The following is a 19,847-nucleotide window of genomic DNA, read 5'->3' on the forward strand; positions in this document are numbered from 1 at the left end:
CTGGGGAATGTCAGTGAACAAAAACTGACCCTGCAGGGCATGATGCCATATGGCCTGTAACCGCAGCACTAGGAAGGCCGAGGCAGGAGGATCACCATGAGTTCCAGGCTAGCCTGGGCTACATGGTGAGTTCAAAGCCAGCCAGGACTATACAGTGACCCTGTCTCAAAAACAGAAAACAGACAAACCGACCAACCAATCTACAATTACCCTGCCCTTCTGGAGTTTATTTTCTACTGAGGTTCAAAATGTTTGAATCCATTAATAGGAATTAGCATAGCCTCTTCTGTGATTTATGTGCTGTTTTTCTTTTCATAAACTTATTAGAATTTATAAAAAATTAAGCCTTTTTAAAAATTAAAAGTTATAAATATTTCCTCAGTTTCTCCTGTTTATGGCATTTTCATATCAAATTTCTAAATTTTTTATCATAATACATAAAATATCCTTTTTGACTTCTGAATTGCTGTCTTGAATAAGAAGGACTATTGTTCAGTCTCAAGATCATAAAAACAGTCATTTATTCTAAAAGATTAATTATCTTACACATTTGGTATATTAGAATTTTTTGTATAAAGTAATTATAGAGTCATTGTAATTTATTTCTTAATAGATAGCCAGTTCAGTCTGTACATTTAAATTAAACATTCCTTACTCTATTGAAATACTACCCCATATATTTGGGGGGTTTTTTGTTTTGTTTTTTGGGGTTTTTTTGTTTTTTGAGACAGGGTCTTGCTTTGTAGTTCACACTGGCCTTTAACTCACTATGTAGCCCAGCCTGACCTTGAACTCACAGTGATCCTCCTGCCTCAGCCTCCCAAGTCAATCTAGTTTCTCTTCTTTTTTTCCTGATCTGGTTGTATCTATGCCAGCTTTATAGTGAGTGGTTTCCCATACTTTTTATTATGAAGAATATAATAAACATTCATCACCTATATTTATAACCAGTGTTTCCCGTGTTTATTTGAATTCTCTGTCTCTATAGATATATTCTCACACGTATTCTTTAAAAATATCTCAGGAAGGGTGGGAATTTAGCTCAGTGGCTCCACTGCCTGCCTCGAAAGCACAAGGTCCCAAGTTCGATCCCTGGTACAAACAAAACAAAACAAAACAATAAAAATATCTCAGGAAAGTAAAAAGAATTCATATGTGTTATGTACATGTACCAACTCCCCATATGAATGTGATCATTATGTACTGCAAACTTGTACTAATAAAAAATTAAAACATAAAATGTATAAATGCTTTACTGAAAAAAATCTTTTAAAAATCTCACCCATTGTAAAGTAAATTCCTGACATCATGACTTTTTACTCCTAAATGTTTAAAATGCACCTCTATGATTTAAAAGGCATGTTGCGTTATACCAATATGCTGTTATCATATGCAAGAAAACTGTAGTATTATCTATAAAAGTTCCATCATCGGTTCTTCTCTCCATGGTATTGTTTTGAAGAGTCTGGATCTGTCTGATGTGTGATGCTGTTTAACTTGTTCCTGTAGTGTCAGTATTTTCTGTAAATTCATCTTATCTTATATGCTTATCTCCCTTTAAGTACTTTATGTCTATATTCAAATTTCCTCAATGTCCTAAGAATTTTTATAGCTCTTCTTATTCAAAAAAAGAATATATTCTCTTGGGGAATTCAGTGATTTAATAATTCTCAGATAATTCTATTATTTCAAAATTTCTTTCCAGCCTTTAGCTAGCTGTCTTCATATCTTCCTTCTCTATTCTGAATTTTTGATATTCTAATTTATCTGTTCTTTCATATCTATAATTGTAATTTAATTATGTTGAAGTATTGTGTTACAGTCCCTTTCTATTTAGTCACTGGGATTTTTTGTTTTTGAAGCAGTTGCTTTTATCAGCTGAAGAGCTTTTTATACTTACTTTCTTTTCTTTTTATTGTAGCCTAGTATAGATCTTAGATTACTCATTCTGTTTCTGATAATGTATTGAATTTTCCTGGTCCACAAATAACGTGCCCAGGATAGAAAAACTTTCTCAGTTTCTTAGTTTAAGACTGCCCTCTTCTGTTGATATATAGAAATGCAGCTTATTTACTAAATATTCGAAGATGTTTTCTACTTTTGAATCTGAGATAATCATCTTATTTCAGTGGAGCCTTTATCTTTTGTTTCTTCCTTTCCTTTATCCACCAGGATTCAAAGGAATACTTTCCCCTTCTTTGTATGACATAACTCTGGTCCTACAGGTACCCTTAGTTGATGTCCATGTTAAACAACTATCAATATATTCTTCCACTTTTGTATAAGTACCTCGGATTTCTTCTTTCCAGTGAGGGTTCTGTAGTGACATTACTGGTCCTGGATTTATATTCTCTCCATTTACTTGTGAATTGAATTTTTAAAGTGTTATTCATCCTTAGTTATATTATAATCATAGACTGTGGGTAATTTTATTTTTTCTTTTTTGGTCTCTGGGTTTTGGGAATATTTGTGTGAACATTTGCTTTGAATCAGATGACTGTGATTCATGGAAATCAGAATGTCTACTGTAAGTTTTAATACTTTTTGGTTAGTTGGTCTATTTCTGCATTGAAACCTAATTATCATATTATGTTAGCTTTGTAATTTTATACCTGGCAGAGTAAGTAACCTCTCTGTTCTTCTGGAATATTTCAACAATTGTTGGCCTATTGCTCTTCCAAGTAATTTTAGAATCTTAAAAATTCTTTTGGAAGCCTGATTATTATTGTATTACTTAAGGAAGACTGGACATCTCTATGATATAAGTCTTTCTGTTCATGAATATAAAATATTTCTCCATTTATTTTAGTACTGTTTTGCATTAAAATTTATTATTTTCCCCAATTTTTTTTTTTTACTTTTGTTTTTGGTTGGTTTCTTAGATACCTCAAAGTATGAGTTACTGTTCAATTTAAAGTTTTTAATTTTGTTGCCAATGCTTAGAAGTTGATTTTTACATACTGATTTTATATGCAGCCACCTTTGTTTAATTTTTAATGATTTTACTATATATCATTTTGGGACACTTTTCATTGACATTGTATATATTTGTCATGTGTAATATTTGTTTTGAAATACATATTTATTGCAAAATCATTAAATTGAGTTAAATATGTACTATCTCACATACCACATTTTTGTGGTATCAATATTTTCTTCATATGTCTGTTAGCAACTCTGCGTAGGACATAGTGATTCTCAAAGGTATGAATGAGGTGGATTGGTGTCAACTATTCAGATCACACGGGCTCTTACCAAATTATATAATCGTCATATCCAGGTTAGAAACCCAATTGTCACATTTAAGATGACCACAGGGCTATATTAAATATTTATTATAACCTTTGTCTCTATAGCTTCTGTGTAACTTGTAAAAGCTGTTTAATTTCTGTTCTTCTCTCCTTTCCTTTTTAGTTTATTTGGCCTCACTGATAGGACAGAACTCACTGGTTAATAAAGGCATTTTTATTACAATGAATTGTAACTTTTCAGTCAGTCTTCCCTATTTATGTTCTTAGTGACTACAGTTTTCTGGTCTTACTTGGAATTTATTCAGATATTCTGCTTTCCCTTGAAGATTTTTGACGTGTTTGTGTCTGGCAGGCTAGGCTGTTTTGGAATTGCTGTCCTGTTCTGTGTAGGGTATCTTTTGTAACTACATGTACTGTAGTAACTCTTTAAACTGAGCTCCTCTTCCTTTTTCCTTTTCTCTGTAAAACTTTCCTGGTTTCTGCAGTTCAATGTACTAAAGTTGTTAACTATGTCTATTCCTGCACAAGTGTCTTCCACCAGCTGAGAGTATACTTCCTAGGAGTCAATTGTTCTTAAATATACCTATGGTTACTTTTGTTTTAACAAAGTAAATTGTGAAAAACAGTAATATAAATGAATATATCAATGTAGGAATAATTTGTTTTTATGAAAACTGTTGAATATTTAGGAACCACTTGGTATGATCAAGTCTGTAAAGAAATTTTTGTCAAGTGGGTTGGGCAGGACAATTGAAAGAGTGAAGAAAAAAATGCAAATATCTAGGCTGTGCACTCTGTATGAGAAGGGCTTGTACTAAAAAAAAAGCAGTAGCCACAAATCAGGAGATTTGCAAGTGAATATATGTTTTAAGTTTAGGTAAGCTATTATGTTTATGTATCTTTTGTTTCTTGTTTTGAAATTTTTAGTCAGTCAGCTGTTAAGACTGATTTGATAGTAGGGTAGAGTTCATAGTACTTTCGTTTCATGGGATTTTTTCAATATCTAAAAATAACTGATTTATTATATTTGAATTTTCTGTAGCAAGTGTGCATTATTTATTCTTTTAGTTTATTACATTTATTGCCGTCACTTTTGATTTGCAGCCTTACTGCTTCATAACTTTGAAATGGTGCTCTGTGGCCAATCTCTTATAGCTTTTAAAAGTCTTATACTGAGATCTGTAAAAGTTTGTATCTGTTTTGTTAAGATGAGTAACTTCTCACACAGCTTTGGAAGTTCTGAGTACTTCGTACTTGATGATGTTAATTTTTGAGATCTATTTTAGAAGTACTAATATTTCCTTCAGTAGATGATAAAACTTAATTGTGGAAATGTTTTAAATTTTTTAATTTGAAAGGCTTAATTTGAGAGTATTGATGAATTAAGAATGTGGAAAGAAAACTCTTAAAATGTGGAAGTAACAATTATATGATGCAGCTACCACCTCTGTGGCCAAAGGAACAAAATGAGGATGTTAAAATTATTGAAATTTAGAGGCTTAAGGCTGGGTGCACCTGTAATCCCAGCCCACGGGAGACTTAGGAGAATCACTTGAGACCAGGAGTTCATGGCCAGCCTAAGCAATTTGATGAGACCCTCCCAGACAAACAAATGCATGCTTTTGAGGCCTAGAGCAGGGACCTCCTGAAGGTGCGGGACTCAAAAGGATTGGTTAACTAGCTGGCTGGTGCTGAGGTCTCTGATTTGTACAATGACCTGATTCAGTGAGTTAGAAAACTGCAGAGCAGAATTAGTGCTGTTGAAGGGGCCGGGGATTTAGCTCAGTTGGTCCTCCACCTGCCTCGCAAGCGCAAGGTCTAGAGTTCGATCCCCGGGTACCCTCCGAGCCCCCAAAAAAGAATTAGTGCTGTTGTGGAATGAGTGGTCTGCCAGAATTGCTAGAATTTTACTGACAAGAACAGGAAGCAGTCAAGGAGGAACAGATTCATTTTTCCTTCAGCTTCTACTTTCTCCAACCCTGTCTAGTGACAGAGCATAACAGGAAATCATTAGAATCAACAGTGAAATAAAGGTTTTGTGAATACTAATCCCTGCATCTCAAAGAAGAGTAGAGGTGGAGCTGAAAGACAAGAGCTTAATTACTGGCTCTTAAATAACTGTGAACTGTTAAGTTTAAGCTTACTTTTTTTCCCCCCCAGTACTGGTGATTGAACCCAGGGCCTTCATGCTGTGCTCCCAGAGTGATGGATAATCCCCCTGGGAGCTCAGTGTGAAGGCCCAGCTTTACTTTATATTTTCTATGTACATTAAAGAAAGATTTATGTATGTAATTAAATTTAATCTCATGACTAACCTTTCTTTCACAAATACTTTTCTGATATAACACCTGGATCCTTTGCATCATTTTCTTGCCATGATTTATTGAAATTTAGGGTCATTTTAAGTTGCTGTTCAGCTTTTTAAATGTTTATCCTTGTATTTGTCCCTTACTAATATATTGAATGTAGGGTTGAGGTCTACTGTCTTGTGGTTTGAATTTGACTACCAGCTAGCCTAATTCCTTATAGAATAATCAACTTTTGACATGTACCTTTACTTTTCTGAAAGTTGGGGGGTTTATTTTTTAATCCTTTCTTATAAATTTAAATATCCCTCAAAATTGTTCCTTTGTTCATATTAAAGGGATTAAATTTTTATATTATCCTTCATGCTAAAATACTTAAAAATAAACCTTAGGAAATTAATTTCCTTTTAATTATCAGGTGCTTCTAAAGAAGGAGGTGCTGGAGCAGTTGATGAAGATGATTTTATAAAAGCTTTTACAGATGTCCCTTCTATTCAGGTAAAGCTAGCTGTAAAATAGCATTTCTATGAATATTGCCAAATGATATCATGCCGATCCCAGTACCAAAAAAAAACCCCAAATAAAAATTGTAGCATTGTGTACCATTTCTAAACTTGAGTTTTTACTCAATTTTTAAAAATAATTTCCACAGCGTAAATATGATGATTCTGTTTCATTCATTTGGATTAATAGATGACATTGTATGAACAGATGACAGTTCATTTATCTTTTCTGTTAGTGAATATTTAGTTGGTTTCTAACTTTTTACTATTCCATATCATACTGCAGTGAGTATTTTTGAGCATGTGTGCGGGATTATTTGTAAGAATTTCTTTAGAGTAGAAGCACAGGAGTGGAATTGGCGTGATTATAATTTTTAGCTTTACTAGATATTACTCTATAGGATTATTGTACCAGTTAAAATTCCTATGAGAAAGGTGTGATAATTCTCATTTCTTCACAAGTGTTTGCCAACACTTGATGATGTTACTCAGAATATTTTTTTCAGTATGATGGGTGTGAATACTGAATGTTCTTTTAAAAATATTTCACATTGCTTTATTTGCAAACTACTTTTCACTGTATGTAGTACCTATTTAGCTCTGTGAAAGGGAAAATTGTCCTTAAGCTATTTATGATCTTTAAAAGTTGTCAAAAAACTTTTTAAATTTATTGATTTGAGTATATTTTATTTTATTTTATTTATTTATTTTGGTACCGGGGATCGAACTCGGGACCTTGCGCTTCAGGCAGGTGAGCTAAATCCCTAGCCCTTGAGTGTATTTTATACCTTTACTGAAGTACATGTTTTAAAATTTTAAGATACTTACTTTTTAGATAACAGAGAAAAGGTAGACTCCCCTCCTTTTGTATTTTAGAGGCTCTTCATATAAGGGAAAGATCAGTGTTGTAGGAACAATTGGTAAAACTTAGTTGGGCTTGAACATTTTTCATTGTTCAATATATGCTTATCAGAATGGTAGCATCATAATGTCCCTCAAGCCAACTGCTATCATCCTTAGTTTCACAATTACCTATCGAGTCCTTGCAGCTGAACCTTTGACACCCCCCTATCCTCTACCCCACCCTACCCGGGCTGCCTCTCCATCAAGTATTCTGTGCTTCAGATTTTGTCATTTGGAACATCTATTGCATCAGCATAAACTCCTTAAGTCTTTTTTTTTCTTTGTCCTTTCAATATCTTTGTCTTAATTAAAACCTGATACTTGTTTTTGTAGCTCTTTAAAGGGAAGGCTATTCATTACTCTCGGCTCATGTGGCCTTTGGAATTGATAGTAGATTAACTGTGCTTGCTCTTCTCATTATCACTTGTGACCATTACTCTTACACTCACTTATGTGGGGCTCATGCTCTCTGACTAGCCTCCCTTTTATTTCCATATACCAATCTGGACAATATTCCACAGATGCCTGGGTTTGATTCCCAGTTCTGCCACACTAGCTGTGTAACTTTGGATGAATTAATCCTCTGTACCTCAAAATCCTCATCCTAGATTAGTAATTATTAATATCTACTCAGGATTATTATGAGGGTTAAATATGACAGTACAGAAGTGTGTGGTAAGCACATGTTAGCTATTACTGTCATCATCCTAAACGACTTTGTTTCTATTGAATGACCCATCAGTTTCTTGACCTCTTTCCCACCTTTACCTTATTCACTTAATAGTCACTGGATTTTGATGTCACCTATATGTAATTGCTTTGTTTCCAGTGGTATTAATTAAAACATTTTTCTACTGATCATGATCTCCATGTGCTTCCCACATTTTCTAACTACCTTCTCCATGACATTAGGATCTTCAGTCCACTGTCTTATACTGTCAGTTTTTCATTTTTGCTTCCCTTCTCATCTAAGCTTTGATACTAGGGTTTCCTGTGGTAAAGTTGCATTAATACATTAAAATTCCTTGATTGCTTGATTTTTAAGTACCCATTTTGCAAAACTACAACTCTGGGTGATTCTCAATTTTTTTTTTCCCCCTCTCTGCCTACAGCTCAGAAATGCATGCTTCTAGAGAAAGTCACATGTTAGGGCACATGATTTTTAGTGGAATTCACATAAAATATGTCCTCAACAGTGTGACATCCTTGTTATGTTAAATTACCTGTATGTTTTCCTCCAGTATCCAATATGTTTCTTCCCTCTCCAGCCATTAACTTGGCTCTCTTTACCTCTTTCCTTTCAGTACATGATTTTGTCTTTAACTTTGCTATATAAATTGTTATTGTTAATGGGCACATCATGTCTCTGCCTATATCCTTCCCCACTGTACGCTCCTGACTTTTTGCTCTAGGAATGTGGTCCTTCTCCAAAACCTGTTATTTCCTACTTAATAATTTTACACAACTGATAATCTCTTGGATTCAAGAATCTCTTTTCTAGAACCTTTTCACTTTATTAAACATGGTTGAGTTTCTTGATTGATAAATAAATCTGAGGGCCGAGGATTTAGCTCAGGGATTTTAGCCGGAGATTTTGCCTGCCTTGCAAGCGCAAGGTCCCGAATTCGATCTTCGGTACCAAAAAAAAAAATCTGAGCTGAGGTGCCCTTGGTTCAACACCCAGCACCAGAAAAAATGAAATAATAGTAATTTTTTAAAAACCCAAGGTATGGTGATGCATGCTTATAATCCCAGCATTTGTGAAGGCTGAGGCAGGAGGATCACAAGTTTGAGTCCCATCTGAGCAACCTATTGAGATCCTGTTTCAAAAGTAAAATTTAAAAAGTGTTTAAATTGCTGGGTGTATATCTTAGGAGTAGAGCATTCCTAGGTTTAATCCCCGGTTCTGCCCCCCTCCAAGTTATACTGAACTCCATATTTTCTAGGTACTGTTCTTTATTTTGATCTACACAGCCTTTCTAAAATTTGTCTGTACTTGCTGTCTCCTTAACTACATTACATTTACTTCATCCCACTCTTCCAGCTTCTTCCTCCATTGAAACAGGTCTTGAGGAGACCATTCATCATCACAGTATCTAAATCAACTGGTCTTACTGTGTTTCCTTGATCTTTTAATAATATCTAATGCTGTTGTCTATGTCCACTGTATTGTAGTGAGTATGATATGGTGATATCCTTTTTTCTTCTTCTTCATCCTTGTCCACTTCATCTGGTTCTTTTATTAGATACATCCTTCTCTACTTGGCCAGTGAGTATTAGAATTTCTTAAAGAGTACCTCTGGGCCCTGCCTTGTCTCCATTTTCTTGCTGAGTCACCTTTTAATCCATGGCTCACTTCCCACCTTTATATAGATAATATCCAGATTATCTCCCAGTCATACTTCTCCTGAACATCAAAACATTTATGCACTATGACTATTTGCTTGACATCTCTTCTTTGATGCTTTATAGGCATTTGAAACTCAACCTGTCTGAAATTGGAATCATAATCTCCCCTGAAAAATGTATTTTAGTATTGCTTTGGGGAGGGATGGGGATTAAACCCAGAGGCTCTCTACCGCTAAGCTATATCTCCACCTCACCCCACCCCTTTTTTTTCCATTTTTAAAAACTTTATGATAGTGTCTAAGTTGCTAAATTGCCCAGGCTGGGTTTGAATTTTCAATCCCTCCTGCCTTGTCTCCTTAAGTGCTGGAATTAGAGCCATATGCCACTATGCCCTGGTCTACAAGTATTTATGTGAAAAACCATTACTTAATCCATTAGAAAAATTAGAAACTTAGGAATCATTCTACTACAACTACTTCCTAACTTAGTGATCTTTAAACTTTTTTTGCTGTGCATACCCCCTAAAAATGTTTAAAAAGTTATGTACCCCTTACTAGGATGAAGTTTTTGAGTTGACCCTTTTTCTCCTATTGCTAGAAGAAAATCCTTGCCTTATATTCCAGGGCAACATGTTACAATAGGATTAGGAATGAGAGGTATGTCCTTCTTTTCTGGAAAATGGCAGAAAGGATATTTTGAAGGGAAGGTTGGAGACAGAAAAGAGATAGCTCAGAAGCTTCTAAGAGCCCTGCCTCTTCAGCCTTATCTTATGCTTTTACCCTTTATCTTTGTCTCTTTCCCTCTCCCCTCTCAATTTAGTAGCTATTGAAAGTAAAAGGTGTAAGTAGGAGTGTTTGATGAACTCACATGCTATAACCCGGACTTTGTTTCATTCCACCTTTGATTTCTAAGTCCTCTATGTTGTCTCCTCTCATGGTCAGCAACAGAGCTGTAGCTGTTTTCAGACTCAATTCCTTCACTGCCTTCTTCCTCTTTTCCAGTTGATTCTGTAGAACATGTGGGGTTCATTTTAATTAAGCAGATTTAGGTCACATACTATCTTAGTTATTTTTCTTGTTGCCGAGACAAAATACCTGATGCCCAAAGTTAAAGGAGGGAAAGTTTATTTGGCTTACAGTTCATAGAAGTTTCAGTCCATAGTTGGCTGGCTGCAAGACAGAATGGCGCATGACAGAGGAGCATTGTAGAGGAGAAACAGTTCATGGTGGGCAGAAGGTAGCAAAGCAAGCAAGGGTGGACCACAGCTCTTTCTATCCTTTATATCTTATCCAGGCTACTTAGGGTGAGTGGCACTCACACCCTTAATGCTAGTGCCATTGATCCTTGCATTGCACCATGAGTCAATCATAGCATCACACATTTTAGATCCAGCCATCTCTGAAAAAGCCTCACCCATGACTGCTTGAGGCTTTGGAGGACATCTAGCCACAAGCTATAACACACGCACACCTCTGAACCTCAACTGTAGTATAGTGATACTATACACTAATGGTCTTAGACTGGGTCATTGGCTCTTTTTCTTTTCTCCTTTGTACTCTTTATTCCTGTACTTAGTTTCTGTTGGTCAAAGAGCCTTTACACATGGAATTTACTCTTCAGGGAAACCAAATGTCTTTCTACTTTGTATAATAATGTCCTATTCATCCTTTAGCTCCCAGCTCCAGCTTGACTTTACTAACTAGATCAACCCTCCAAGCCCCAATATATGTATTCATTCTTTCTTGCAGTATTTACTATCTGTTATATTTTTATATTCAATGTCATTTTATTGTTTTAAATATCTCTAACTACACTATAAGGTCCATAAGGCAGTGACAAAAATTTTTATGTCTATTTTTGCTCACCATAGTCTCCAAAATGCCTAGCATAGTGTATCTCTGTTATATATTTCTTTTTTTTTTTTTTTTGGTACCAGGGATCGAACTTGGGTCCTTGCGCTTTCAAGGCAGGCAGCGGAACTACTGAGCTAAATCCCTAGCCCTGTTATGTATTTCTTAAATGAATGAAAGATTAATGGTATATAACTAGCTATTTAGCAAATAGTTGACTCCAAAGGAACCAAAGCATATAGCTGCTTTGACAGTCTATTATAACAGACGACAGAAAAAGAAAACTAACTTACAATAAGTATATGAATGCAGTTTTTGAGAAGTTAGGCCTATTTTATTCTTGCACATTTGCATCTTGTTTTTAAATTTCAAAGCTTTTTAAGAGTATATTTGAAGTTATTCACGGAGGAGAAATAGCAAGAGGGATAACTAACAAGAAAACAAAGCATTTTATTTTATTGTCCATAACATTCTTCATTTTAAAAAATGGTGCTGGAGTGAGAAATACCCTTACTACATGAAAGATTATTTTAAACATCAGGGCATAATTTTGATATTGCTTACAGCAAGAAATATTGTTATAATTATGAATCTTTTCTTTAAGATCTATTCTAGTCGAGAACTTGAAGAAACCTTAAATAAAATCAGGGAAATTTTGTCAGATGACAAACATGACTGGGATCAGCGTGCCAATGCAGTAAGTTTTCTATTTTTCTTATCTCCTTTATTTTCTTGCTAGTGTTTCTCTTAAAAAATACGGAAATTCAGTAGTAATACTATCTGGGATTCATTCACTAATAAAATAGTCTGTTAGGTAATATTTCTTTCTGGAAAACACGCTGAGATAATGGGCATTTTCTGATTTAGGGTCAATTTTTCCTTCTTATTTTGCCATTCAAGTGGTGCCTGTCCCACCCAGTTGGAAGCCTTTCAACTTGTTCTGTTTGTTGACTGAGCAGGGAAGTGTGAGCGTCAGAGGACCTTGGCCTCCCTGTGGAGTTACATAGTTGCTTATTAGCATCATCCTCAAATCATAGAAGATTTACCAGTAAAAGAGTTCATTTTTCATAGAATCTCATGAAATTGACATAATTTCACAATTGCCTGTCTCCATTTATCTGACTTTTTATTTCTCAGGAGTGGGATGAGTATTTTCTACTCATGATTTAAAAAAATAAACAGGTTAAGAATATTTCATTTACCCTGTTACTTGAAAACATATGGTAAAATTTTAAATAATATCTGTATTTACAGCAAACTATATTTTAAGTTTTTTGAATTTGTCACATTTACATGAGGAAATTCCACATGTTAAAGGAGAACCTCAAGAGTTTGTTTGCAAGTAGGCAGAGCAGAGTTTTTGTTTGAAGAGCCCCTTCTGCTCTTCTAGCTTCTAGTGTGGCCAATCATAAAAATGTCCATTTTGATGGATGAAATCAAATAGAGCATTTTGACAGACATGCTTTTGTGACAGTATGTACATAAGATCATTTTTTCTATCTTCTCTGAAAATGTTTAACAGAGAATGTTTATTAATAGAAAAATATATGGCTACAGATTTGTTAAATATGTTTCATATTCTTCAGTTCTGAGACAAGTCTAGAGTGTATTCTTTTCTATGTATATGCATTCAAACAAATGATAAAATAAGCAGTTTCTCCTCTCTCTGATTCATTTTATAAAAATGAGATCATACTAAATATCTTACTTAGTAACTTGCTTTTTTTCACTTAAAAAACATGCCTGTTCAGAACACCTGGTATAGATGTCAGTTATGTAATCGTTGCTCAGATATTTATTGAATGCAGACCAATATGTATGTATATTCCTTAGCTCAGTATGTGTACAGGTAATTTATTAAACCATTTTCCATTTGATGAATTTATACTTATTTTTTATTTATTTTCATTTTTACAATGTTGTAATAAGTGCCCTTGCGCACATTTGTAACAGTAATGTTTTATAGGTTAGATTTTAAGGTGTAGGTTGTTGGGTAAAGAGTAGGTGCAATTTTATATTAGTAGGTGCTACGAAAATATTTTGAACAAAGGTTTCAGTCATTACTTGCATGTTTTTGAGAACATGTTTTCTATCTAATACTGTATTCTATCCAGTTTTAAAAATTGTTTGCCCCTCTCATAGGGGGAAATAATGAGTTTTTCTTAAAATTTGGATGTGCCTATCACGAGCACTGTTTTTATATTCACATCTTTAATCCATCTGATTTAACTTTAGAGATATATTTTAAAATTTAGACAACCTGAGCTAAGTGTGAGATTGTATATAATAATGGCCATGTTAAATAAACCTAGTTTCTGAATATGCTTGAGCACAGATGTGTACCTGTATCTCTTTTGACAGATTTAAATTTATTGTGTATGCATATTGTGTTTTTAATTTGAAAACCTTTAGCAATTATATACTAAGATGTTTTATTTGGAAATATTAAGCAGTTATATTTGTTGAAAGTATTGGCGCCGGGGATTTAGCTCAGTGGTTTCACCGCCTGCTGCGCAAGCGCAAGGACCCGAGTTTGATCCCCGGTACCAAAGAAAAAAAAAGTATGCCTTTAGCATTACATTTTAGTAAATAATTTAGATACGTATATATGTATTTAGGGACAAAGCAAGAGTGAACCATTTACTTCACAAAGTGTGATAACATTTACATATAGACATGGTAATGCTTAAAAGTTGGTCATTTTGATGTTGTGCTTTTGCTTACAACAAAAGTAAAAGTAGGCTGGGGATTTAGCTCAGTGGTGCTGCTGCCTGCCTCGCAAGGGCAAGGTCCCAAGTTCGATCCCCAGTACAAAAAGAAAAAAAAAAAGTAAAAGTACAAAACTAATTTTGGGATAGAGTTTTCTAAAATTGGCCCTCTTAAAATTAGGATCCCTTAGTAGATGGTGGTAATGATTATACAACCTTGTGAATGTACTTAATGCCAGTAGAGTGTATATCTTAATCTGATTAAATGGTAAATTTTATGTTATTTATATTTATCATAATTTTAAAGACTGTCTCAAAACTTTAACTCATGTATACATAATATATATATATATGTATGTATGTATGTTACACCTATAAGTCTTATGTTCTTAGGAAGCTTTTTGTTTATATATTTATTTACAAGATACATTTAATGCTACTAAAATATCTTAATATAATTATATAGACATAATGAAATATAAGTGTTTTATATTTTAAAATTTGAGTATGATATTTAGGTTGCATTCTTTTTCTTTTTCACTGTCCCTTTTATGTCAGTAATGAAAATTCTTTTTATGTTAGCTTAAGAAAATTCGGTCACTGCTCGTTGCTGGAGCTGCACAGTATGATTGCTTTTTCCAACATTTGCGGTTGTTGGACGGAGCACTTAAACTATCAGCTAAGGATCTTAGATCCCAAGTGGTTCGAGAAGCTTGCATTACTGTAGCGTAAGTATATTCCTTTTGTGATAAATATTTTTTATGGATGAATGTAGTAGTCATCAATTCAGTGCTTACTTAAGTAAAGCAGTAGAAGAATAACCCAAAAACACATGTATGTTCCAAAAATCATTTTTCTTATATAGATGTGTGATTGTAAAAAATCTTTCATAACTCTATACCAGCATTAAAATGTCTAAGCCAGCCAGGGATTTAGCTCAGTGGTTTCACCACCTGCTGTGCAAGCGCAAGGACCTGAGTTCAATCCCCGGTAACAACAACAAAAAAATGTCTAAGCCAGTGATGGCAAACCTTTTAGCACTTTTAATGATAAAAACAGCCCACTGTGGCATATGTGCCATAGGTTCAGCATAACTGGTCTAAGCCTTCAGGTAGATTTTTTATCAACTCTATCAGTATAAGAAGAAAATGAATGGATTTGGAAACTGACTATATTCACTTTTCTCATTATTAAGTGGTTGTTAAGTACTCTATTTCTGATATTTTAGTAAATTATTCTGGAATTGTAACATGCATTATTAACTTTTAAAAATCTAAGTGTTTATGGTCTTCTACAATATACGGATGGTAAAATACTTAAATTCCATTTACCAGTAGCCCCAGCCTAAAAACTACTGTTGTTGTATGTGTTTGTAAAAAAGCATTCTTTTGAAGATAGGGAACTTCTGACAAAAAGGAATAGTACCTATTATCAATATTTCTAATTACTGTACTATTTTTTTTGGTACCTGGAATCGAACTCAGGACCTTGCACTTGCAAGGCAGGTGGTGGAACCACTAACCTAAATCCCCAGCCCTAATTACTGTAGTATTGTATTGGATGTTCTGGCTCAGAACAGAAAAGGGTGAGCACGATAAAACCTTATGAGGATTTCGAGGAATAGAACTTCCATTATTAACAGATGATGTAATTACCCATACAGAAAACCACAAGGGAATCTACAGATGATTTATTATAATTAAAGGACTTTAGCAAAGTTGCTAGGTATAAATCAGTATGCCAGAATGATCAAGTAACTCTAGAAACAAAAATCCATAAAATGTAAGCTTGAAAAATCCATAAAATATAAGGTTGAAAAACATTTAAATAGGACTAGAAAACTAGACAAAATATGTAAAATGACTGTGCTTTGGAAGTGAATTGAGCGGTACAGTCAGCACAGCATTAACCTGGCAGCATTTTAGACCATGGGGGAAAAGGGGGAACCTAAGCAGAGCAAGGCATTCTCACTGAGTTAAGGACACAGAGATTAGAATTTCAGCAGGCTGAGGTGTCCAGAATCTCCAATACAGAATACTGGAGAAAAGAGAGATATATAGAAAAAGAGCTATAGAAACCTGTATGATACCATGAATCTCACTCTCTAGTGTATGAAAGGTGAGGGGAAAGAACCCTGAGGAGGGGAAAGAATCACTGCCTGGGAGCTATAAGGTAAGCAAGAGTTCCCAGAGCTCATTTTGGGCTGAGAGAGGTTTCAGATCTGACTGTCCAAAACGGAGAAATCTTGGCCATGGCATGCAGTGGAGACCCCAGAAAGGACATCACAAAAGAATAATACTAAACCAGCTTTTAAGTATAAGACTACTCTAGACTCTACCTCTCCCAACAAACATAAAAATCAAGCTATTCCCAGGTATATTCACTGCCTGGCAGAACAGAGCTCACACTAAAGAACACAACAGCTTTTAGGCACAGGTGGCACATGCCTGTTTTTGACTTGAGATTCCTTTTTTGCCAGTGAATTGGGACATAGGAAAACCAACTTTATAACTGAATGCTAGAAAATAAGTCTGAGTGTGAGAACCTCCCCGAATCAAGAACCTGGACTTTTGGAGCTAACTCTGTTCCAACCAATTTTAAATAAAACACTATGTAAATATTCTGAAATTGACCTATGCAACCATTGTCAGAACTGTGATTGCAGCATCGTGTGTGTGCGTGTGTGTGTGTGCGCGCACGCGCGCATGTGCATGTGCATGCGTATGCACGCATCTGTTTAAGACAGGGTCTCAGCTATGTAGTAGTTCAGGCCGGGCTTGAACTCTCTATGTTGCCCACCGAGTCTGGCCTCAAACTCATGGCGATCCTCCTGCCTCTCAGCCTCTCAAGTGCTGTTATTAGAGACATGCTCCACCACATCCAGCTCTTTCTAAATGTTTTAACTAAAATCATATAATTAAAGGCTGAATTAGTTGTTTAACTACAGATTTGGAAAGAGAAAACAGTTGTCCTCACTCAACTATCATATGATAGAATTATATTTTCATATGATAAATTATATTTTCAGTCATGAATTGTGTAATCCTACCCTAGAGATATCAGGGAATATTTGTGATAAGTAAAATGCCAAATTTCATAATTACGGCTAGCCTGTAAAAGAATGGTAAGAAGGAAATATATAGTATTTCTTTCATTTGTTTTTCTACCATTAGAACTAATAAAATAAATTTCTCAAGTTAATTCAGTGAAAGAGTTATTTTTAAAATATAGTTCTATCTATATTTCACATTAAACTATTCAAAATACTTTTTGTCTTTTTTTGTAGCCATCTTTCAACAGTTTTGGGAAACAAGTTTGACCATGGCGCTGAAGCTATTGTACCTACACTTTTTAATCTTGTCCCTAATAGTGCAAAAGTCATGGCAACTTCTGGATGTGCAGCAATCAGATTCATCATTCGGGTAGGTTTGCCTCCCTTCCCTACCTTCAGTATACTTAAGTCATTTGTGTTTTTTTAACCCCAAAGGAAGAAATGCTTTTGAATTATTTTTCTGATAATAAAAGCAACACATGATTATAGAGCATGTAAATAATACAGAAGATTACAAAATGAAAATGGTTAAATATGGAATATAACACATGTATACATGCACAGGTGGGTAATCACAGAAGTCCCAAACGGCAATAAAAGCAACAGGCAAAAAGTCCTGATATTTTTTTCATCATATGTACTTTGAGGACGCTCAGAACAAAGTGCAAAAAATAAATGTCTCCTTTGAATTTTGCTGTTGTGTAACTAAACACTCTGTCCATTTAGGTTATTCTTTTCCAGATTTCTATTACCTTTATAAATGTATTTGTCACACAAAACATACACATTTTAACATATATATAATGTAAATGTTTTATGTATATATTTATACATACATAAGTACTTTTTAGTCAGAGTTTTTAACTGTTGTCATCTTAAAATATTTTTTTCTTGTTTCCTATTTCTGTTCATTGTGCTTCTTACTCATTTCTTTTTTTTTTTTTTTGTAACTTAGAAGTTCCTTATTCTTTGTCAATATCAAGAATAAAACCTTCTTATTCCTCCATTCCTTTAAAAAAAGTATACATTTTATCTTATTTAGGCCATTTTTCCCCTTAACCAGTGAGTCTCATTTTAACAAAGCATATTTTCATTTTCATTAATTGGAATTGTAGGGGTTTGTTTTTTTTTTTCCTCTCTTTCTGTTTTTGACCAGTATTTCTTGATATCCTCTCACTTCCTTTTTTTTTTTTTTTTTTTGCTTTTGTGTCATTCTTGTTTTCCTTTAGTGTTTTTCAGTTTTCATCTTTGTATATTTTGAAAGGGTTTTTTTTGCCCTTACAGAAAAACTGAAAAATTTGACTTTTGAGCAGGGTGTGGTGGCATACTCCTGTAATTCTGGCACTTGGGAGGCTCGGGCAGGAGGATTGTTGCAAGTTTGAAGCCAATCTGGGCTGCATAGCGAGACCTTATCTCTGAAACCAAAAATTGATTTTTGAACTTTAAATTTACTTTTCCTGTCCCACAGAATTATTTTCTTAACTCTTTGTTATTGTCTTTAGAAAATGAGGTATTATTTGATTCTTTTATAGCACAACAACAGAATAGCCCCTAGGAATGCTTGTTCTATAGTTCCTTTGTGTAAGGAGTTTCCCACAGAAGTTCTGATTTCTTTTATTAGTACCACTCTTATACTATAGATCAGGATTTCTGATTAGAATAAATCATCCTTAAATATTTTATTTCCTTAAATATTTTATTTTCACGGATCATTTCTTTACTTGGACTTCTGTCTTTTTTGCCCAGGTGTTTTCCTTTTGTTACTCTTGTTGTATAGTTTCTGGCATTCTCATTTCTTGAATAATTTCTTATTCCTTTGTCTAGTTATAAGTGTTCTTAGGAAAATTTAAATTCTATTTGACAGTATGTATTTTGCCATTCTGAGGCTTTGTACTTTGTTTTTAACTTGCTCATTTTATATAAAATTTTCTCATGTTATTTATGTTATCATCTTTACAAAAATGTAGCCCAAGTAGGTTTTTAAAAAATTATCTCCTAGTATAAGATAATAAATTTATATTGTTTTGAAAAAAAAAATTATCTCCTTTTTCTATGTTTGATTGGTTTCCCAGAGGACTACTTTAGATTTCTCTCCTTGATTTTTAATTCTCCTTTTAATTTTAGTTTTTTTAGTTAATTTTAATTTTTTTAGTTGTCAGCTTATATTAATAAAGCCTAAATTATTCTGACTTGGTATTTGGTTAGATGTTTCCTCTGTAGTTGTGAGGATCACTTCTCCCTGAATGTAGTGTAGCAGTACTTAGGTTAGTACTCTCACCACATCCCTGCTACTGTCATGAATGTGATTAGTGTAGCAGTAGGATTTGGGGAATTGGCAGGGGGTGGGGGGTGGGGGTGCATTTATGAGAGAGAAAGTAGGGGAGTGGTAATGGTAGGTGAAATCTGCTATATAGTATAGTGTGGCTAGGGCTCTCCATGGGCCTTATCTCCATAGCAGTGTTTGGGCAAAAGGCTTTTTTGGGTGCTGTAGGGAGCAGGTCCTCATTGTCTTTCCATGCTGAGTGTAACAGTTGGATAATTAATTCGTCAAAGCAATCTATTGCATTAATCTCATCTTGAAAAGCTTCAGGTTTATTGGTAATTGAATTCTCTTATTGCTAAAAACGAGTTTTCCCTTTGGTTTAGCTATGGCAAACACTGATACCCTGTGCTTTTTTTTTTTTTGGTACTGGGGATCGAACTCAGGACCTTGTACTTGTGAGGCAGGTGCAGTGGCACTGAGCCAAATCCCGGCCGCTGTGCTTATTTTCCTTCAGTGAAAGACTTGTCTCCTTAATGTTAGGAATGTTGTTGGTAGACAGTCTTCAGTTCCAGCCTCTTTAATTATTGCTTCAGCTTCAGAGAGCTGCCTTTTCCATGGTCTTCACCCTTTCTAGTATGGTCACTATATATAAATGTTTGACC

General features: G+C 34.5%; 1 protein-coding gene across 48 annotated transcripts in view; it reads left to right on the top strand.

Moving 5' to 3' along the window:
- Clasp2 (cytoplasmic linker associated protein 2) overlaps positions 1-19,847 on the top strand; it is a 216,242-nt gene that overhangs the window by 93,044 nt on the left and 103,351 nt on the right. For all 48 annotated transcript variants that reach the window (XM_021238757.2, XM_087181377.1, XM_087181374.1 and 45 more), the window contains 4 exons: positions 5,976-6,055; positions 11,767-11,859; positions 14,453-14,598; positions 17,157-17,292. In XM_021238757.2, the coding sequence (XP_021094416.1) occupies positions 5,976-6,055; positions 11,767-11,859; positions 14,453-14,598; positions 17,157-17,292 (455 nt within the window). The remainder of the gene's footprint in view (positions 1-5,975; positions 6,056-11,766; positions 11,860-14,452; positions 14,599-17,156; positions 17,293-19,847) is intronic.

This window comes from Heterocephalus glaber, unplaced genomic scaffold, assembly GCF_053883595.1.
Source record: "Heterocephalus glaber isolate CG9 unplaced genomic scaffold, H.glaber_assembly_v1.0 deba00001472, whole genome shotgun sequence".
In the NCBI taxonomy this organism is placed as follows: Eukaryota; Metazoa; Chordata; class Mammalia; order Rodentia; family Bathyergidae; genus Heterocephalus; species Heterocephalus glaber.